The following is a 23660-nucleotide window of genomic DNA, read 5'->3' as shown; positions in this document are numbered from 1 at the left end:
TACAGTATATTAATAGTCGATTATATTTAAAACGTTTTGTATAGAGTAAAGAACTGTTGAAACTCTTGTCAGGTTTCTATTGTTTTTTCTGTCTCAGGTGGGGAGATTCGCCTTCTCTATTTATTATTAGGGCAGAAAGGTAATCCAATATGTTACAGTCATCACTGTAACAAAAATTTGGTGTGCATTCCGGTCATGTGACCACTGTGATTGGCTGTCACAGTGGTCACATGATCATAAAGCCCCCAATCGCAAGTAGGCATCAGGAGTTTTCTGGAAACTGTGCTGGGAGCACGCAGGAATTGCCTAGGTGAAGAGGAGGATCAGCGATCAACGGAACTTCCCTTTTTAAGGTGAAGTTCCACTTTAGATACATTTGTAAACCTTCTTTTAAACCTTTGTAAATTGGCCCTATAGTGGTGTGTAATACACAGGGCTGGTGCTAGACTATTTTTCTCCCTAGGCAAAACTAGCTACCAAAAAAATAAATGACAGTTACATGATTTCGTGCTGAAGGGAGGCCCTGTTGCAGTATATGTGTGTGGGGTAGTGTGGAAGCAGATATAAACAAAAGCAGCAGTCTTTTAATATAATTTTATATATATAATCATAGGTGTGCACCCCAGAGCTCAAACACACGTGTATGCAGGAGAGGAAGAGTGTATGACAGCGGTAGTATGTACAGGAGAGGAGTGTGGACAGTATGATACTGAGCAGTATGTAGAGGAGAGGAGTGTGGAGGGTATGACATTGGGCAGTATGTACAGGAGAGAAGTGTGGACAGTATGACACTGAGCTGTGTGTACAGGAGAGGTGTATGGAGGGTATAGCAGTGGGCAGTATGTACAGGAGAGAAGTGTGGAGGGTATGAAACTGAGCTGTGTGTACAGGAGAGGAGTGTGGTGGGTATGACAGTGGTCAGTATGTAAAGGAGAGGAGTGTGGAGGGTATGACAGTGGTCAGTATGTACAGGAGAGGAGTGCGGATGGTATGACACTGAGCTGTATGTACAGGGGAGGAGTGTGGAGGGTATAGCAGTGGGCAGTATGTACAGGAGAGGAGTGTGGAGGGTATGACAGTGAGCGTTATGTAGAGGAGAGGAGTGTGGAGGGTATGACAGTGAACAGTATGTACAGGAGAGGAGTGTGGAGGGTATGACAGTGGGCAGTATGTACAGGAGAGGAGTGTGGAGGGTATGACAGTGATCGTTATGGAGAGGAGTGTGGTGGGTATGACAGTGGGCAGTATGTACAGGAGGGGAGTGTGGAGGTATGACCATGTGGGGAATGTCTGTGGGTGGAGGTGAGTCACTTGAAGAAGGATGACTTTTAGTGGGGGTCTCTGTGGAGTTACCAGGGAGAGATGTTGGGGAGGTGGGGGATGAAAGTGACTAAGGAATAATGTCTGCCAATTGGGGGTGTAGGTAGAAGCTGGGAGTGATGCCTGTCAGCAGAAGGTATGGAGAGGCCTGTGGTATGTATGTATGCTGGGGGTGGGAATTGGTTGATGAATGATATAGGTCATCTGTGGATTGGAAAATGGTTGGTCATTGATATAAGTTGAAGGGGGGGGGGGGGGGGTGGTAACATGGGAAGTAATGCTCTGGGTAATAACTGTGGAATGGACAATGTATGTCAGTATTTGGGTCTCTTCCAAATTTGCGGTAATGCTTACCACCTCTGAAAAGCAATCTGGTGAAATGCTTTTCAGAGGCTGGTATAGCAGCAGCTGACATGCATTCAGGAGGTGCTACTGCTGCCTCCTGGTTCCTGTTATTACTTTCTGTTTAAGTTGCTGAATAGCAGTTTGACATTGTGAGCGCACACCACAACTGTGGACCTATTGAACTGAATGGGTGAGTTTGAGAGGCAGCTCTGCCAGTCAAACTCTGCTGCCTCAGGTAAAAATGCCAGAGCTGCGACTGGATGGGTAGAATTTGGGTGCATAAGCAGGGAGCGGTAAAAATCACAGGTCAGCCCCACTGTCCATTTATGTGAGAGAGCCCTTAGAGGTGGGGGGTGCAGTATAAAATGGCTGGGCAGATATCTGTTAGCTGGAGGTAGAGGTGGTCCCACTGGCCCCTCCAGCACTGCAGTGACATATACAGAGACAATACTTGAAGCTGCCTGCAGTAGCACACAGCAGCCCTTCTGCCTGCAGACTGACACGCTCTTCGTACATTCATCCCCTCTCCTAAACATTGTGTAAGTTCACTTCACCAGACCCGTCTTGCAATAGCAATCCTCCTGCAGCAGTCACGGACTTTACAGTTCACTTAGCGATGTATGGAGGGGGCGGAGGGAGGGCAAGTAGACCACTTCATACTTGCAATGCAGAACACTGCCAACTGCTGCGGGGGAAACGGAGGCAGGGGAGGAGCTTCAAGACCCAACAGATATTTAATGTCAAATTCAGGGATTTGGCAGCTGTTCATGCTACTTGGAAATATCAGGACACAGGCTGGGACAAAAACAATGTGGGCAGATGATGCGGGTGTGTCTAGGCGCACCCTGTGGGCACGCCTTTGTGAGCGACAGACAGTCAGCACTATGCTGGCGGTTCCAGCGAACAACAAATGATTCATACATCCAGGCCGGTCTGCGATCTCCCTAGGCTAGGCAGCAATGTGCCCCCTAGGCAGGAATGCGCCCTAGACGGCTGCCTAGTTTGCCCAGTGGGAGCACCGGCACTAATGAGACATACTGTAAAGGTATTATACGTTTTATTTAATCTGTTTAAACTGTGCTAGCAGCGAGCAGGACTCGCCTAGGCGAAGAGGAGAGGAGGAGGATCAGCAGAACTTTCCTTTTAAGGTGAAGTTTAGATAAACCTTTGTTAATTGGCACCATAGTTGTGTGTAAAACATACTGTAAAGGTATGGTAAGTTTTTATTTTATCGGACCAATAAAATATTGTTTCTATTGGTAGTTTAATTTTTATATTGCTATTTAGTCACTTGGGCGTGGTAACAAAAATGTCACTTCTCTATGTACTTATTTATGCCTGTAAGTTAAGGATTTCTTCCAGGAACATGACTGTGAGTGTGATTATCTGGGCTTAGAAGGTACTGTTCAGAATTATTTCAGGGCCAGTTCACACCATAGAAAAGCGCAGGCCAGATGTGTTACAGATGCTTTTCTGCATGCATGTTTTTGATGCGTTCCAGTGTGTTTTTGGTGCAGTCCAGTGCTTCTCCCCCCCCCCCCTCTTTTTTTCTTAACCTTAAATAAGGACGAGTGTGTTGCAGTGCGTTTTTGGTGCATTTAGGTGTGGTCCAGTGCGTTTTTGATGTGTTTTACAGAGTTCCAGGACAGTCCAGTGCAGAAAAAATGCAGCATGTTCTACTTTTTTTTTCTGGAACTGGAACACACGGGAACTGACCAAACTGGTATGTACTATGCCATTGAAAACCATATAACCTGTTTCCATGCATTTTTGATGCAGAAAAAAACCCACACTGGACTGCAGGTGGTGTGAACTGGTCCTCAAGTGTGAGATACTATAAATAAGATGTCTGTACCCGGCATAATCGATACCACCTTCACCCCCCCACTCCCAAAACCCACACATTTATACAAATGAAGGTCTTCTTAATAAAAACGTTTCCATGTTGTTACCTACCTTGAAAGATGGCAGTTGCGAGTTATTACATAGGTTCCCGTGTAGGTCAGATCACAACGCACAGCATTATTAGTGAAGTCTGATTCCAGGACTTGGAAATTGGGGTTCACAGAGACCTGAAATAATCATTTTGATTTGGTTTGTATCACATTATGTAAATATAGGTGCACATAGACAAAATACCTCCTCTACTCACTTTAAGGATATACTTCCCAGGGGGAACATCAGTTATATCAATCCACTGGCAGTCAATATTGGCATGATAGGTATCATAACATCCTGGGCTAAGCCCCTGAAATACAAGAACAAAATATTATTCTGGTTAGCATCTTGTAAGAAGAGAATCAACAATGATTTTATTTACAGGCATCATGCCGTCCCATTCAAAAGATATATACTGCAAACAAAACAAACTTTAATGAACTACAGAAAATATATATTTATTTTAATCTCTCGGGTTACAATTAGTTAAATCTCAGGCAGTATATGCCACCTTCGGGATCGCTGCCTGTTCACAATTTACATCTTCATGGATGCCAGGAAGTATAGATTTGGCTATACAACCGGAGCTCTGATAGGACCGAGACTCTCCTACATAATACAACTGTCGTTTCTGTCCTGCTCCTCTCCTCATCTCCATTAACAGAATATTTTGTATTCTGTGAACCCAATCACAGAATACAAAACCTGCTATAAAAAAAAGTGGAGAAGAGGGGTGGGCAGGATGGCTTGTGTACAGTAGATTTTTTTAAACATTTATTCCAGCTTATTCCAGGTACTTGGGGAAAAAAAACTTAAAGTGGAAGTCCATGCAAAAACTAAAATCCCTGCATCTATAGCCACCAACATTCTAACACTAACCTATCTAGGCCTGAAAAATCAGTATACATACCTTTTCTACAGGCGGTCCGACCCGATCTCCAGCGGCGGAAGCTCTGATCCCACGCTGAGCTGTCAGCCGTGGCTTCACTTTGTGGGCGGGTGCAGAGGACACGTCCATCAACAGAAGCCCCATAGTAACTCTATGGGTGATGTCACTCCCATTCACTTCACAGCCGTTGTCGGACCTGTACTCAGCAGAGATTCTGCCGCTGGAAATCGAATCGGATCGCTTGCAGAAAAGGTATGTATTGCGATTTTATCTTTTCGGGGCTAGAGAGATTAGTGTTAGAATGTTGGTGGCCACAGATGAAGGGATTTTAGTTTTTGCATGGACTTCCACTTTAAGTTAAATGCTCCCTTTTACTTACCCTAATCTGTGGTCATAAATTATGTGTAACCAAATTAGGCTTTGAAGTATATCCAGACTGACATAAAAAATTAATATATCACAGCTTACTAGATCTTAGATGTTAGGGCCACATTAGTGTTCTTTTTCAAGGCTAAATATACACTATATTGTCAAATGTATTGGGACGTCTGCCTTTACACGCAAATTAACTTTAATGGCATCCCAGTCTTAGTCCGTAGGGTTCAATATTGAGTTGGCCCACCCTTTGCAGCTATAACAGCTTCAACTCTTCTGGGAAGGCCGTCCACAAGGTTTGGAGTGTGTCTATGGGAATGTTTGACCATTCTTCCAGAAGCACATTTGTGAGGCCAGGCACTGATGTTGGACAAGAAGGCCTGGCTCACAGTCTTCGCTCTAATTCATCCCAAAGGTGTCTATCGGGTTGAGGTCAGGACTCTGTGCAGGCCAGTCAAGTTCCTCCACCCCAAACTCACTCATCCATGTCTTTATGGACCTTCCAATGTGCACTGGTCCAAATCATTGGGTGGAGGGGTGATTATAGTGTGGGGTTGTTTTTCAGTAGTTGGGCTTGGCACCTTAGCTCCAGTGAAGGGAAAACTTAAGGCTTCAGCATACCAAGACATTTTGGACAATTTCATGCTCCCAACTTTGTAGGAATAGTTTGGGGATGGGCGCTTCCTGTTCCAACATGACTGCTCACCAGTGCACAAAGCAAGGTCCCTAAACACATGGATGAGCGAATTTGGGGTGGAGGAACTTGGCTGGCCTGCACAGAGCCCTGGCCTCAACCCAATAGAACACCTGTAGGATGAATTAGAGCGGAGTCTGCGAGTCAGGCCTTCTCATGCAGATCAGTGCCTGACCTAACAAATGCGCTTCTGGAAGAATGGTCAAACATTCCCATAGACTACACTTCTAAACCTTGTGGACAGCCTTCCTAGAAGTGTTGAAGCTGTCATTGCTGCAAAGGGTGGGCAAACTCAATATTGAACCCTACGGACTAATATTGGGATGCTATTAAAGTTCATGTAAAGGCCGGTGTCCCGATACTTTTGACATTATAGTGTATATTCTTCAAGCACAGAATAATAACTGTTTATCCTGCCAGAAACCTTGTTTCTTGGTAAAATCCTATGCACTAAACTGAAATCTTAATGTTGTCAGCCTTCCAGTTCCCAGCTATCTTATGTATACCAAACAAAACCTCCTACTCTCTGCTTTTGTTTTATGTGCAAATTAGGAAACCCTAAGGTGACAACTCTGGTCCTGCATACAGTGAGGGAAAAAAGTATTTGATCCCTTGCTAATTTTGTACTTTTGCCCACAGACAAAGAAATGATCAGTTTGTAATTTTAATGGTAGGTATATATAATATATAATATATTTTGGCAGTGAGAGACAGAATAACAAAAATATCCAGAAAACGCATTTAAAAAAAGTTATAAATTGATTTGCATTTTAATGAGTGAAATAAGTATTTGACCCATTCGCAAAACTTTACTTAGTACTTGGTGGCAAACCCTTGTTGGCAATCAGAGGTCAGACGTTTCTTGTAGTTGGCCACCAGATTTGCACACATCTCAGGAGGGATTTTGTCCCACTTCTCTTTGCAGATCCTCTCCAAGTCTTTGAGGTTTTGAGGCTGAAACTCATTTGGTAACTCGAACCTTCAGCTCCCTCCACATATTTTCTATGGGATTAAGGTCTGGAGACTGGCTAGGCCACTCCAGGACCTTAAAATGCTTCTTCTTAAGCCACTCTTAAGACACACTGCCTTGGCCATGTGTTTTGGGTCATTTGAGGCAAGGAGGTTCCCAGCCAAGATTTGACGGTACATGGGCCCTTCCATCATCCCTATCATGTGGTGATATTGTCCTGTCCCCTTAGCAGAAAATCACCCCCCAAAGCATAATGTTTCCACCTCCATGTTTGACTGTAGGGATGGTGTTCTTAGGGTCTTAGTCAGCATTTTCAGGTGAAAATATGGAAATATATTTATAAAAGGCAACAAATTCAGCACCCACATTTGATGATTTGATAAGCTGCAAAATAAATGTTTGATTTTGACTTTACATGGCCTTTAGGTTAAATATAAGTGCTAGGGTAAAACTTAATAGTTAATGTGTATCTAATTACCAAACATTTATTTGCTTTGAATAGGGAGGTGAGGGATTAGGATCTCTGTCATGTTCAAGAGGAGCATAGAACAAAGATAATTAGTAATTTGAAGAAATCCAACCTAATCCATAAAGCTCACTGGCTCTAGTGAGGCCACACCTAGAGGACAAGGTGCCACACGAATCTAGAGAACAAGGCAGCAAAAAAAGTGCCAAAAATGGTAAATGGTTTCAAAAAGGTTTTGAAGGCCTAAATAACTCCCCTTCATTCAGGTTTAAATACTGTGTACACTTGGGGGCATGGCCTAGCGCATGGAGACGTGTCCTCCTGGAGCTCCCGCACACACCAGAATATCCACAGCTCCCAGCGCTCCTTGGAACCACAACAAAGGTCGGTAATCGGGAAGAGAGGTGGTGGAGAGGGCCACCAGACCCCCGACCTGCACAAGGAGAGAGAAATCAGCAGTTTTTTTCACCTGAGTAGGGCAGAATCAGCACAGCCCCCCTCATCCAAGATGGTGGCATCCCGATCCTCAGGCACACACACAGGGAGCTGCTTCACAGCACTCCACACCACATATGAGAACCAGACAGCGCGCTAGGTCCCCTGCAGACTCTGAAAACGACTCCATCCATTCTGCCTGTCATTCCCCTGAATCGCACCACTCCTTCAGTAGCTGGAACATGGAGGCTTATATTAATGCCTTGCCAACCAGTTATGATTTTGAAGCCTGTGTGCAGAGACTTGAACACTCATATAAGCAAGAGATGTCAGAGCTACGCAGAGGCGTCTGTGGAGACCAAAGACCTGGCCCCTGCAGTCATCGCCATGTTTTCCCCTCTGGAACTAGATCATGCACACAGAGCCCTAGGCCCTAAAAATCCAAACCTGGAAAACCCCAGAGACGTGATATGCAGTGTACACTGCTATGCGATTAAGGCTGACATAATGCAAGCTGCACGCATGCAAGAGGCCATATATTTTATGGCACCCGGGTCTCCCTAGTTTCAGACCTTTCCAAACTGTCCCTGGATATGCGTCGTGCTCTGAAACCACTTACAGGAGCCCTGCAAGCAAAACAAATTAAATATCGCTAGAGTTTCCCGTTCAACCTTTTTGCATGTCACGATGGGAAGTCTTTGACATTCCACACACTGGGTGATCTCCCAAATTTCCTCTGGACTTTTGAGCTTCCACAAATCCCTATACCTGATTGGCCACTTCATGCAGCCACTCCTGGACTCCCTGTCGCCACAGGCTGGCAAAAGAAATCCCAGAAGAGCAAATGTTCCAGATCAGATGCCTCCAAGTTGATAGCCGGATGAAGTTCCACTGCCTGCACTTTGACTATTTTTTTCTTCACAGGCATCAGACCTGTGAAGCCATCCCTGATTTCAGTTGTGTTGGGACATCACATTTCTAACCTACTTTTTATCTCCCTCATACAGGTTTTGACTCTCTCCTTAGAAATGTGAACTCCTCTTAAAGGAGACCTACCCCCTGTTAAATATTGTTACCCCCCTCCCTCCCCCCCTCCACCTCACTATAATGTACTGTTATATCTAGAGCCAGGAAAAGGACCCTGTATGCTATGAGGTTTCCACTGTATCCTCCTAGGACTTGTCTTCTCAGATACTTACCTATTGAGATATAAAGTGAATAGAGCAATAGAGGGCCCTGAGCTATTATGTTTATGGAAAAAAAAAAGTTTAATGTTGTTGCCCAGTGTGTACGGGCCCCTCTATGCACTGACTGAGACCCCCCACTTAGGGTTTTTAATGCCCATAGCGATCTTAGCTGACATGTTGATTACAACGCTATTAGTGTGGCCATTGAGGCCTTGATATCCTACCTTTCTCTCTCTCTTTCTCTATTTCCTACCTCTCAAACTTACCTTCTACCTGTTTACTACTAGATGCCGCTCTATTTCCTCCCAACCTCCTCCTACCCCCTTTCCTGAGACAGCAAGCCTTACCTACACCAATATTCACCTACTCCCCAACCTATTCCCCTTTGGCAACACAAACTTCTTTGAAAGTCTCCTCTCTCAATTGTAGAGGCCTTAATACTCCAGAGAAGAGAAGACAAATATTGTATCGTTTCCATAAACTCCGCACCCAAATCCTCCTTCTTCAGGAAACTCACTTTAGATCTGACACGATTCCACATCTCTTCCATAAGCAATACCCCACCTGGTTCCACAGCACCAACCCCTCTGCAAAATCCAAAGGGGTCTCCATCGTCCTCCGTGCCTCATTCACACCAGATGTTCTTGACACCTATATCGATCCACATGGGAGATATGTTTTTCTTTAATTGTCTCATATGAATATGATATATACAGTAATTAATGTATATTCTCCAAATGAATCTCCTCTCTTCGGTGACCTCTCGCCTGAAACGATTTAGCACAACCAACATGATCCTGGGAGGTGACCTCAATGCTGTCTTGATACCTAATCTAGACTCCTCGACTGGTAAATCCTCAATCTCCCCAGCCTCTCTGACCAAAATCTGATCAATTCTCTCTTGCCGTGTACACATGATCGCAATTTTGGTCAGAAAAAGCTCTGATGGTTTTTCCGACGGGATTTCACTCAAGCTGTCTTGCATACACACGGTCACACCAAATTCAGACTGTCAAGAACGCAGTGAGGCAGAACACGTACGATGGGACTAGAAAAAGGAAGTTCAATAGCCAGTAGCCAATAGCGTCTATCTCCTAGTTGAATCTGAGCATGCATGAGTTTTTGCACGTCGGAATTGCATACACACGATCGTAATTTCCGATAGAAAGTTTTTCCGTCTGATAAATTGAGAATATGAGCTCACATTTTTGCTGGCGGGAATTCGGCCAGCTAAATTCTGATGGAGCATGCACACGGTCGCATTTTCAGATGAAAATCTCTCATCTGTCTTTTGTTGGCCGAAATTGCGATTGTGTGTACGCGACATAAGACTTATCACTAGTGGATGTGTGGAGAATACTACACCCCATGACTAAAGACTACACGTACTACTCCCCCGCACACACCTCTTACAGGCCAGACTACATTTTCATCTCTCAATCCCTATTGGATTACTCCCCCAACACCTCCATAGGCCTCACCCTCTAGTCTGACCATGCCCCCATACACATGAGTTTTGGAAATGTCCCCACACATGAGAAGAGATCCTCTTGGAGGTTGAATGACAATTTATTATGTGACTCTGCACTCAAGACATCATACAGACCATCCAAAACTTTGTAAAAGACTATACACATGACGACGCTAACCTGCTTACAAAATGTGAAGCTCTTAAATGTGTTCTCAGGGGTAAATTCATCCAACACGGTTACCGACTTAAACATGCACGCATGGCAAATATATCACGTCTTCTTACTTCTATAGTCTCCCTGGAAGAGTCACATAAACGAACCCCTGATCCCACCATACAACTAGAACTGACTAACGCCAGGAGAGACCCCCTGCAAATCTTTGCGGAACGCTCACTGATGGTGAGAGATAAAGGGCGATTTGCCCACAATTCTCAAGCCAATAAGGGCAGCAGACACCTTGCGCACACACTCCAACCCCGACAAGCACGGAAACCTATTCCCTTTATCAATTCCTCTACAAAAGGTAAAATACTAACCAACGCGGCCATTGCTGAAGAATTCCGCCAATACTACTCCACCCTATACAATCTCACCCCCCCAGGCAAGGCTGTCCTTGCCCCAAACGAATAAACCAACACAAGACATACATCCAGGAAACTGCACTTCCAACCATCCCGGCTTCTGACATGGTGGACCTGTCCGAAGCTGCATTTCAACTTGCCATTAAAAGTCTTAAAAACGGTAAGAGCCCTGGCCCAGACAGGTTCTCCTCACGCTTTTACAAAATGTTTGCACTCTTATTAGCACCCCTCCTAGCAAAAGCATTTAATGCCATAGATGAGACCCTCACCCCCTCTCCTACCCTACTCCAAGCCCAAATAGTAGTTATCCCGAAACCTGGTAAGGGCACCTCTTTATGCTCCAACTATAGACCAATATCCCTCCTAAACATAGATTTAAAGCTTTTCGCTGAACTATTAGTATATCGGCTTTCACCCTTATTACCCAAGACAATACATAGAGACAAGGTGGGTTTTGTCCCTGGACGCAAAGCCAGGGACACCACCAAGACCATACACCTTATAGCTTATACCTAACGCAATCACATACGACCTGCCTTCTCTCCTGTGATGCAGAGAAGGCCTTTGACCTGGTCAGCTGGCCCTTTCTCCAAACCACCCTCTCCCAGATAGGATTAGGCCCAAACATGCTTTCACGCATTATGTCCCTATACTCCAAAACCTCTGCCACAATTTTAGTAAACGGAACCCAATCAGAAAAGCTTATGATAGCCAACGTCACTAGACAGGGCTGCCCCTCTCCCCACTCTTGTTCGCCCTGGTAATTGAACATCTAGCCCTAGCCATCAGAGCAAACCCAAACATACATGGTATACAAACCCCCTCCTCTCAATGCAAACTCTCCCTATACGCGGATGACCTTCTCCTTTATGTGACTCAACCCCATATCAGAATTCCATCCATACTCGCAGAGATCCATCGGTTCGGCAGTTTCAGCAACTATAAGCTGAACATCTCCTTAACACAACCTACCCTCTCCTCCCTTAAGGCCAATTTCTCCTTTCAATGGCAAACAAAATCGATATCATATCTAGGGACAGCCATTCCAACACGCATATCAGATATATATGCTCTAAACTTTAGCCCACTACTTAGACGTCTCACTGAAGACGGAATGGACCTACCAGTGTCATGGTTTGGTCGCATGAACACACTAAAAATGGACATACTACAACTACAAACTACTGTACAGCACTTTCTTCTGTACCTTTCACTCCATGGACATTCGATTTGAATGGAGCGGGAACCATCCAAGACTGAAACATAAGCTCTTATGCTCTCCCACCCTTAAAGGCGGGACAGGCCTAGCAGATTTCGAACTCTATCACACATCAGCAGTGGTCTCCCAAGTCCTGGAGTGGTTCCCCCATCCACTGATCAAAGCCTCCACTCTGGTGGAACAAGATTTGTCATCAGTCGACCTCCGAGCACGTCTCTGGGGTCACGATCGAAATTACAAATCTCTTTCAACGCTGTCCCCCCTCACCAGAGATGCCTTGCTAATCTGGTACCAAGAAAGTAGAGCTACTCACTTTCAACTGAACCGAGCCCACTCACCCCCCTATTTCATAACCCAGCCCTCCCAGAAACCCAAACCTTAGATAAATACAACAGAACCTCCTGGCCCACAGCACAACAATTTGTCCACGACAATCAGGGTACCTTTGTGACAAACCACACCACTACAGCCTCCAATATAACGTGGCTTACTCATCCTCCTATTGCAAGAAACTTCACAACTCCAAACAGATCCACAGACCACTGACTGGCTTTGAACAGTTATGCACACTCTCAGAAACCCCCTGGCACACCCTATCACTGATCTACAAAATTATCTTAGATCATACCCATGGCACTTTACCCAAATACACAAAAGCTTAGCCAGAGGAGCTTAGGAGAGATATATCAGAGGCAGAATGGAGTTAAAGCCTTTCTTATTACCCATAAGTCATCTATTTCGAGCTATACGCAGGAAAAAAGTTACAAGCTGGTATCAAGGTGGTATCCCGTGCCAACCAATCTCAAGATCATGTTCTCATTAGTCACCGACATCTGCTGGAGATGTAACTCGGCGAAGGGTACGTACAACCACATCTGGTGGGAATGCAATGATATCTACCCATTTTGGGCACAAATCTTTCAAATCTATAATGAAATATATGACAAATCAGTGCAGGTCGGCAACTAATTCCTAGACACTGGAAAACTACCTCCTCCCCATCCCTTTATAGAATGCGTGAGCGAGATAAACAATATTATGCTTATGGAGGAGATGCAAGCCAAATCCCTAGATAAATATGCAAAATTCTCCTTTATCTGGAGGCATTATTTTACTTCAGATAAACTGAAGCATAGACTCTCTCAACGGCGAGTACCCTTTGAGAGACCAACCTCAAAATCTTTGAACCCATGCCCTGGACTGGCAATACCTCTGTAGAATGAGGCTCGCTGCCCCCCCCCCTCTTCTATCCCTACAACCCTCCGTTTCCTCAGCTAGTTTTCCCCCTTTCTCTATCACTTCTATCTCTCCCTAACATGTCTATTTCTGGCTATGTATAGCCATGCTTCAAAATTGTGTGGATTCTGGATCCCAAACATGAGCACTTAAATCATTTATGGGACTTGAAAGTACACCTACACTTCTGTACAGATAAATTCCCAATGTTAATTTCAGACACATTGATTTCCTCGGCTTTTGGGCGCAGCAGGTTCCCACAGCCTGGGCGCAGCAGGCTGCCCAGGCTGATTGAAGTTGCCTTGTACGAATGTCTGTCAGTACAATGATTGAAACCTTACCGCAATGATTCATCCTCAGGTTACCTATGTAAACCACATAGAATGCACTATATTTTTTGTACAACTCAAATCTATTATACCAGAACGCCTTTTGTCGGGCACCTGGTCCTGTTTCTTTCTGTTTAAACTTGTGTTAAAAAGCAATATAAAATTATTGAACCTAAATACTGTGTACACTTGAGTAGACTTTGATACTAGAAAGACCAAGTTAGACTAATGAGAGTATGTGTTAAAAAAAAAAGTCTCCAGAGTAAGCCAAGCAGCTTCACTCACTCTAGGTGCTTGGGAGATACTTTGGGCCCTCAAAAAAAATTGGCTGTTATGTGTGATCACACAATGAACGATTAAAGTTTATTTGGAGTTATTTACCATCAGTTTGGCATCACTCCCAAACTCTGAAATTGTACATTCGTGGGGTGAAATTGTTGAGGACAATGTTGTCCTCAGCGGCACCAAGGACTCAGGGTCCTCTACTGTAGGTATTTGTGATTAATAGGGTCTTTAAGATCAAATGTATGCACAAGGACTAGGGCATAAAAAGGAAGGGCCACTATTAGGTAGCCATCTATCCCCAATACAAGGGTAAAATCGGCACTGTACCCCTACCACCCCAAAGGGGAAAAATGCAACATTTTTAGGAGGTGCTGCATAAGAACTTATTTGCCACATTTTCTGATGGTGGCAAGATCCCCACTGATGACCACCATGTTCCTGGTTCTCCCATTTATGAAGGAGGATTGGCAGAGGCAGCAACTGCCTTAGACCACTGTAAGGAGTGTTTTTTTCAACCATAGCAGCAAGGTCCACTTGCAGGCATCCCATCACAGGCAGCATCTGGACACATGATTGCTGACTACATAGGGTCTAGGGCTGATGTGAACACTCGTAGAAGTGAGGACTCCAAGAACTGTTAGGCAGAATCCAGGCTGGACCACTGGTTGGAGCTCACACAGTATGCCTTTGAGCTTCTGCCTTCTCCTTCAGCCAGTGTACTGTCTGAGAGAGACTTTAGTGCAGAAGAGGTTCTATTACTGAGAGACAAATATGCCTGCCCCCTGACAGTATGAGCCACGTCACTGTAAATAAAATGAACAAATCTTAAATTACCAAAGACTACAACCCCCCTGCTGCAGATGCCACAGACAATTTTTTTTTTTTATAAATCGGAATTAAGTTTATTAACAACTTTTAACAGTACAACAAACAATGCACATTCCGAAGTATTACATTTATACAATACCTTCACAGAATACAAAGTAGAATAATGTTCTTGGACATAGCCAAAGCAGGTTTATAAGCCAAATTGAACCTTAGAGGTTATTAGTTGTTAAAGCTCAGTCAGGTCCGTCTTTAATATTGATTGGACCCTGGGCAAACATTTTTTGGGGCCCCCCATGCAATTTTGCTCCCCACCCCATCATTACACAGGACTCCCTCCTCCATACTACCCAAATCACTACATAGGAACCCTATTTCCCATACTACCTCCATAATTACAGGACCCTCCTCCCATATCATTGCACAGGACCCCCTCCCCGATCCTGGCTCAGGACAGCACACAGTGTCTCCGAGAGAGACGGTTTACTCACTGTGCAGAGCGATGTCATCGGCAGCCACCGGCAGAGGAGGGAGGGGAAGGGAGGAATGCAGGAGGTCACCGGGAAAGAGGCTCAGTCCACTCAGACTGAGATATCCTCCATTCTATCCAGCACTTGACTTATCAGCGTTTGGGGCTCTCCAACAATGAATGGGCCCTGGGCAGATGCCCCATTTGCCCTGTGTTAAAGACGGCCCTACTCACAGTGTGTGCATCCCTAGATATGGTTTAGGAGGACATTCTCATCATATCTCTTCCACAGTACTTTAAATTACTCTCACTCCAAGTCAATAGCCTATCAAGAATTAGATCTAATAGAGCAAAGCCAGGGGTAGCTAGCCAGCATCCTCAGAACTTATTGAACTGGGTCGGGCTGCCTGTATGTTTATATATTAAGCACTCATATCTCAAAGTTAATCACATGTTTGCTAACCACATCTCTAAAGTTGGAGAGGTTTAAGAGATCCAGTGTTGCAAGATCAGCTTACGAGCTTGGAACAGTGCTCTGTACACCGCCTCTGATATATATGTTTGTTTTAACCGCATCCAGTATACGTAGTAAGCATGGTTGAGGGTCAAGAGAGACGGCTACTTAAAAAATATTGTTGATGGTGTTTACTATACCAGTCCAAAAGCAGTGCAACAGGGAGATATATCAGGTCCCCATCGCACACAATGGGTCTGAGTGGAGTCCAAGAGTAAACAATTTAAGTGGGGTATGATGAACCCGCAATAATATATATAGTTGGGACAGTCCTTGGGTTAAATTTAAAGAACAGCCATGGACAGAGTCCAGGGCCTCCAACCACTGATCCCCATCTATATCACCCACATCCTCCACCCATTTTTCCATAGCCATGTTGGTAAAGTTCTCCAGGTACTCTGGCAGCAGCATCGCATAGCACATGGAGATGAACCCTTTGGTGGATGTGGATTGCTGCATTATATTGAAAAAAGAAGTGGGAGATAACACCACCTGCTCTAAGAATGCTTGCGCTTTAATGGCATGCTGCACTTGAAGGTGTGGGAAGTACATTTTGTTTGACAATCCATATCTGGCTTGCATCTGGGCAAATGGGAACAACCTGCCATTGCTTAAAATGTCACAGATGTGAGTAACACCATATACTCGCCAACAGGCCGCACACTGCAGCTTTGCCAGTTCTGGTCTGGGTAAGTATTGTTCCAGATGGGACTGTGACTAGTATCTCCTGACACTCTTTGTAGTTCTTTTGCTTTGAACTAAATCTTATGTAGTAACCTATACATGGGATACCTTTTGTTGGACTTTAAGAAGAGCTGAGCCAGTACCTTTCCTGGACATGCTAAGTGAGAAGTTTTTTGTGCTTTTTAGATTCTGTCTTTATATTATTAACGGTGGATATAGCATTTAAAAGTGTCCCTCTTCAGTAGGTTATCAGTATAGAGCCCATTATCCTCAAAAAAACAACCATGTTCTGTCCAATCCCAGCGCTCTCAGGTATCCGTTTCAGACAAAAAGCGTTCAGACGCCACGGAGCTCTAGGAAAGGTTAGGATAGGTCTAGCTGAAATCCAGCATATCAAAGGCGAGTGGTCGGACGCCCCTCTAGGAGCATACTGTATATTTGATACCAGCCCCATTGATTGAGCTGACCCGAGACAAGGATCTATACGGGACTAACCGTAGCAGTGGGGTGCCTCGTTGTGAGGAACATACATTTGGGCAGGTCCCACAACACTGAAATGGAAGAGGGTGGAGATATGTATACCACAGCTATAAAACATAATTAAAGAGAACATTATACAATATAAAAATACGTATCACCCCTCCCGATCAGATATTGCAGCTAGTTCATGAAAATCCCGAGATTTGTGTACAAGGACACATACCACTCTGGAGGATGAGGTATGCGTGGCATGATATATCTTTTGTGCCCAGGAGTACTTTACACAGCTTAGAGTCTCTGGTGTGAGATGGGTCTCTTGGAAGCCTATTATTGCAGGATGGTACTTACGGAGGACCATACCTTCTTTAAAGGATCATGTAGTCCTAACGTTCCAGCCAGGTAACCAGAGGTATGTTTGTCATGTGACTAATGATAAGATCTTATGCAATGTGGCAAGTGAGATGCATCTGCATCTTTTTTTTTTTTTTTTTCCATAAAATGTTTATTTATTTTCAAAGAAAAAGGTACAACAAGCATGACTTGATGTACTACGTAAGAAAAGTACAAGTCGGTATCACAGACAATAACAATGGCACAGATAAAACAGGTGAACAGTCAAACAGGGCATGGTTTCATAGTGGAGAGCGAAGGTGAGTCCTTCCCAGCATCTCCTATTCAAACTTAACACAATGTTATGTCCCCTACGTCTCTACTCCTTTCCATCTGCATCTTATACTACTAAAGTATCTGCTTGGGCCTAGTAACTATTGTAGATGAACAAGATCCTGAAGTGCAGAAAACAAAAAGTCTCATGAAAATTACCAAATAGTAACTCAGAATAAATACAGCCAAGAGGGTTGAGAAACTGTTCTTCCCAGCTATGGGTATCAATTACACAAAACCATAACTTGTAATGGTGCCTTTCAGGCAAAGCTTTCCAACAGGCAACACCTTTCAGGTGCCTTTCGCATTTGGTGGTAATGGTAAGGAATCTCGCAGAGAGCTTTTCACGATCCCTGACGATGGGGTGCCTCCATCTGAGCTTATCGGTAAACATAGCAACATTTTAGTGACTCCGGTAAAAGAGTGCTTTTTTTATACATTAATAATATGTAAGTATTTTACCTCAGGAGTGGCTGAGTATTATGTGATTGTTAGAACATACTACACTATGGGGCTGATTTACAAAGCATTTGCGCCATGAGTAGCGGCGCACGGCGACGCGTAACGGCCGTTTTTGTATTCACAAAGCACTTGCGCCTGTAACACAGCGCAATTCCCCATTTACTATCATGTTGCCGGCGCATGGGCGGCCGTGATCTGTACGCCGCTATAGACCTGGAGCACGGCATCTTCAACTCAGAATTAAAAGAAGCTGGAAGTGCAAATATTATGGGGGTGATGTGGGGGGATGTGAGGAAGTATAGATATGACTGTCCAAGTAACAAATATGGCCAAAATAGGACGGAATATAAACTTTCTCTGAGCAAGCCTACTGCGCCTGCAAATACACTCGGAACTACGTGAGATCATTTTATACACTGCGCATGCGCAAACGGCATTTGCGCCTGATCAAGTGCTCTGGTTCACTGCACCGACAAAATCTTAGTAAATGTCAAGTCACGTAGGTTCATTTGCATAAGTTGAACAGGCGTACCTCTCAACTTGACTTTTTTTTGCGCTGGTTCACTTCTATGGGTTTTTTTAAGGCTATTTGCACACAGGTCATAGGTTAGCATTAAGAAAAAAAAAAAAGAAAAAAAAAATGTGTGGGGGTCCCCCGAAATTTCATACCAGGCCCTTCTGGTTCTTGTCCGGCATCTTCCTCCATGGCGTCTCTTCTTGGTTCTCGAGCCGCTCCGCGCAATGGGAGGCTCCCGCTGTGTGACGCTTCTCTTCTTCTGACAGGTCTTATATAACGGACGCACGGTTCCATTCATGTTGGTAAATCAGCCCCTATATGTGGACATTTTCTTTCTATATGTACAGCAGAGTGTATGGAGATACAGCCAGCTGAGGTCGGCACATGCATCTAGGAGCAATACTTTGTGGATGAGACCAGATGATCATCATATATATATATATATATATATAAGGATTGTTGTCCTAAAAGCCCATTTGATCTGCATTCGTTTACAGATCCACTTGCAAGGTGAGCAAGCATTTTAGCTGGTGATGGAGTATATAGTTTATAAGGGTGAAGAGTCCTCAACACTTGCACCATTTTTTTATGGATATAAACTGTGGACTATTTGGAAGATTTTTCCAATGAAGCACATAGTTTTTAAGAGCCCTAAAAACTGACACTTGTTTGAACTGTAGCACATAGTTTATAAGGGAGTGCTACTTTCAATTCATTGCTGTTTTTCATGTTTTGGAAGCTCCTATGTGGTGGTGGAGCACATCGTTTATAAGGGTGAAGAGCCATCAACACTTGCACCTTTTTTTATTTATGCTTTTGGATATAAACTGTAGACTATTTGGAAGCTTTTTCAGTGTAGCACATCGTTTTTAAGGGTGAAGGGCCCTAAACACTGACATGTGTTTGAATTGTAGCACATAGTTTATGAGGGAGTGCTACTTTCACTTTATTGCTGTTTTTCATGTTTTGGAATTTGTTTAATGTCATTAAGTGTATAAGGGGTTGATGTCATATTAATATTATTTTGATATGAGAGGTTTTCTATAATATAACACCTATGATTATGCTCACTTAATAACAGAGGTTGGTCAAATAATTAGGCAATCTGTTTCAACCTCTTAAAGTGGTTGTAAACACTTACAACACACTTTGACCTACAGGTAAGCCTAGATTAAGGCTTACCTGTAGGCCCAAGAAATATCTTCTAAACCTATACGGTTTAGGAGATATTTGCCCGAAGACAGACAATCGTGCAATTTTCAGTTAAAGCGACGCAATGCCGTATTGCCAAAAATGGCCCCGTCACTAAGTAGTTAAGCAGCACAAATACACACTTTTTTTCAATCAGGATTGGTAGCAGGATATTAGTCGGGAGCTCTGTGAGGTTGTTCCACTCATATGCCCAGCCTAGCCACCGCCCAACACACTAAATTTTTAAGTGTTATTTGACCATAAACAATTGGCACTGCCATCATTACCAGCACCTGCTACCAATCCTCTGCACCAGTATTGTAAAAGTGCCACACAATGTGTCTGCAGCTAAACCTCAGCTGCCAAATTTTGTAATGTTTACTGCAGGGTAACTCCTGCATTGGACCTCAAAGCTTTCAGCCTATTACTGTGCTTCAGTACTACAATATGTGTAGCAATGGTCTCTCAAACAATACACTATAATATTTATTTTAAGATAAATCTGCCTCATCCCACCTCATACATTGTGGTCTAACAAACCTGCTTACATATGTCCAGTCACTGAAATTTTTTTGTGTCTATTGTCTCGCAAATATTACACTCTAATTTATATTCCAGAAAAAACTCTGCCTTGTCTCTTCCCCTTATATTGTGGCCAAACCGAACTGCTTACATAGTGAACAACATTTGTGGCTATCGTCTCTAGATTAACACACTGTTTATTTTAAAATTAAAAGAGAAGTATATATATTTTATTTCTAGATTCATACTTACTTGGTGGATGCAGCATCAGACTGATGCTGCATCTCTCCCCCACCGCCTCTGCAGTGAGAACTGAGCCACCGAACACCGCCGATGGCTTGGTTCTCTCGGCTCCCAAAGAGGAGAGCTGCTGACTGTCAATCAGCATCTCTCCTGCTCTGCTCTTCCACGCTCATTGGAGCACTGAGCTGTGGAGGGGTGGGGAGCGACTGTCTCAGCAGCTCACTGAGAGGTTGAGACTGCCATCATTCAAGACAGCTGGCGGATCCAGACGTCTTAAGTCGAGACGACGCACTGCCTCGACTGATTGCAATTACGTCAGCGGAGAGCAGACTTCAGACCACTCGCCGCTAAAAACGGGTCACAGTAGTGCAAAATGAATTGCACTCCTGTGACCCATAGGAAAAGATCAGGCTGGACTTCTCCTTTTAACCACTTGCCGACCGCTGCACACTGATATACGTCGGCACAATGGCAGTGGTGGGCAAATGGGCGTAGCTGTACATCCCCTTTAATTGGTGGGGCTAGCGGGTGAGCCCATCACATACAGCGTGACCGTGCCCGCATGACCCACTGACTCGATGTCCGCTAGTGTCCTGGCGATCGTGTCACGGAGCCGCAGAACGGGGAGATGCCTATGTAAACAAGGCATTTCCCCGTACCGCCTAGTGACATGACAGAGATCACTGCTCCCTGTCATCAGGAGCAGTGATCGCTGTCATGTCATTGGTAGCCCATCCCTCCCCACAGTGAGAATCACTCCCTAGGACACACTTAACCCTTGATCGCCCCCTAGTGTTTAACCCCTTCCCTGCCAGTGTCATTTACACAGTAATCAGTGCATTTTTATAACACTTATAAATGACAGTGGTCCCAAAATAGTGTCAAAAGTGTTCGATGTGTCCTCCATAATTTCGTAGTCATGATAAAAATCACAGCTCACCACCATAACTAATAAAAAAAATGACAATAAAAATGCCATAAAACTATCCCCTACTTTTGTAGACGCTATAACTTTTGCGCAAACCAATCAATATACACTTATTGCCTTTTTTTTTTTTTAAACAAAAATATATAGAAGAATACATATCGGCCTAAACTGAGGAAAAAATTAGGGTTTTTATATATTTTTGGGGGATATCTATTATAGCAAAGAGTAAAAGATATACATTTTTTTTTCAAAATTTACGCTCTTTTTTTTTTTATAGCGCAAAAAATAAAAGCCGCAGAGGTGATCAAATACCACCAAAAGAAAGCTCTATTTGTGGGGAAAAAAATACATCAATTTTGTTTTGGTGCAACGTCGCATGGCCATACAATTGTCAATTAAAGCAATGCCGTGTCAAATCACGCTCTGGTCAGGAAGGGGGTAAAATCTTCCAGGACTGAAGCGGTTAAACCTGCCTCATCTCTCCCTCTTATATTACATACAGTCTGGCGAATGCACAATGTTTGTAGCTACTTTCTATTAAAATAATACACTTTCATTTTTATTTTTAAGATAAAACCTGCCTCATCTGTTAACTCTTATATTGTGACCTTATCTAGGTGTTAAGATACTGTCCAGCAGCTGAACAATATTTGTGGGTATAGTCTTTCAAAAAATATAGTCTGATTTATTTTTGAAGATAAACCTGCTTCAACCCTCCCTCATACATTGCGGCTTAACCAAGCCACTTACATACTGTCCAGCCACTGTACCATATCTGTGCCTGTTGTCTCTTAAATAATATACTTTAGTGTTTATTTCAATATAAAACCTGCATTGTCTCTTCTTCTTCTTGCAATGTGACCTTACCAAGCTGCTTACATATTGTCACCAACTAAAGAAATGTATTGGCTATTATTTCTCAAATAATAAACACTAATATTAATTTCAAGATAAAATCTACCCTGTCTCTTCCCCTTATATTTTGACCTAACTAAGCTGCTTACATACTGAACAACATTTGTGGCTGCTGTCTCTCAAATAATATACTCTACTTTCTATTTCAGAATAAAACCTTCCTCATCTCTCCCTCTTATATTACACTCTAACCAGTTGCTTACAGAGCAGTGGTGGTATTAGATGCTGCTAAAGCGTTTCATTTCGTGGAATGGGGATACTTATGGGAACGTTTGAGAAGTTTCGAGTTTGATTCTAAGTTTATTAAATTGGTACAATTACTGTATTGCTTTTCAGTGGTTCAAGTGTCAGTAAATGGCTGGGTTTCAGATTCTTTCCCCCTGAGATGCAGTACCCGTCAGGAATGCCCATTGTCCCTGCTTCTTTATGCCCTGGCCACAGAACGGCTGACCATTTCACTTTGAACACACCCAGATGTACATGGTCTTTGCTCAGGCCCTCTCATTGAGGAATGTATGCAGATGACATGATCCTGTATTTAGAGGACACAGGCCCCTCACTGAAAGCTGCCCTTCAGACTATCGAGGAGTTTGGTTCACACTCAAGGCTGCCAATTAACTGGAGCAAAATGCAAAATGCAAATCCTTCCCTTAGACCCCTATCCACCAACAAGCAATTCAGCCTCCTTCCCATTAAATAGGGTGTCCTCAATCCAATACTTAGGAGTTCGAGTTACCAGAGTGTCCCAAGACTATACAACCAATACCATAGAACCGTTATTTACTACGGTATTCTAAAAGCCCACACACAATCCTGGGCGAGACTTCCACTGAGGGTGATGGGTAGGGTGAACCTCATCAAGATGATTCTGCTGCCCAAGTTCCTTTATATATTCTCGCACTCCCCAGTCCTAGTTCCCCCCCCGAAAATCTTTAAAACAATTGACACTATCCTCAATACATTTATTTGGGGACATGGAAGGCATTGACTGTCCTGTCTCACTCTTAAAATCCCCACCACCTTAGGAGGCACGGCTCTACCCCACTTCCATTCTTACTACTTAGCAGCCCAGCCTCACTTTTAGCACCTTCTCAAATTGGACATTTTTAGGTATCAAACATTAATCTGTAGACACCCAAACTGCATTGTGCACTCCCGCCTACAGGTGCTCTTTAGAGGTAAGGGACACCAAGGTGCAGTCAGTACCTGAGACTCCATGTTGTTTCATCATAGGCGTATTTGGGAGACAGCTCTTAACAGAATCAAGGCCATACCCTACCATACACACATCACCTTGTGGCATAAACCCTAATTACAGGAACTATCCTCTATCCCGGACATTGATCTATGGGCTTCAAAGGGTATATTTTACCTATACCAGGTGCTTACTCCCACAGGAGTGAGGCCCTTTCAATCTTTGAAGGAGGAATTTGAGCTCCCTTCCTACATGCTATTCGGGTACTTACAGCTATGTCATGCCCTCCAAACCCAGTTCCCGGAGAATAT

General features: G+C 43.8%; 2 protein-coding genes across 2 annotated transcripts in view; one reads left to right on the top strand and one right to left on the bottom strand.

Moving 5' to 3' along the window:
- LOC143974547 (uncharacterized) overlaps nt 1-23660 on the top strand; it is a 168226-nt gene that overhangs the window by 5989 nt on the left and 138577 nt on the right. The gene's annotated exons all lie outside the window — the stretch shown is intronic.
- LOC143974546 (uncharacterized) overlaps nt 1-23660 on the bottom strand; it is a 55003-nt gene that overhangs the window by 359 nt on the left and 30984 nt on the right. Inside the window, exons 5-6 of the mRNA XM_077476069.1 lie at nt 3818-3913; nt 3622-3737 (exon numbers count right to left, since the gene is read on the bottom strand). Coding sequence (XP_077332195.1) covers nt 3622-3737; nt 3818-3913 — 212 coding nt within the window. The remainder of the gene's footprint in view (nt 1-3621; nt 3738-3817; nt 3914-23660) is intronic.

The sequence above is a fragment of the Lithobates pipiens genome, unplaced genomic scaffold, assembly GCF_037356315.1.
Source record: "Lithobates pipiens isolate NorthernLeopardFrog02 unplaced genomic scaffold, aLitPip1_a1.2 Scaffold_13, whole genome shotgun sequence".
NCBI classification, from domain to species: domain Eukaryota; kingdom Metazoa; phylum Chordata; class Amphibia; order Anura; family Ranidae; genus Lithobates; species Lithobates pipiens.
The sequence above is the reverse complement of the archived record's forward strand: the minus strand, read 5'-3'. Positions and strand labels throughout refer to the sequence as shown.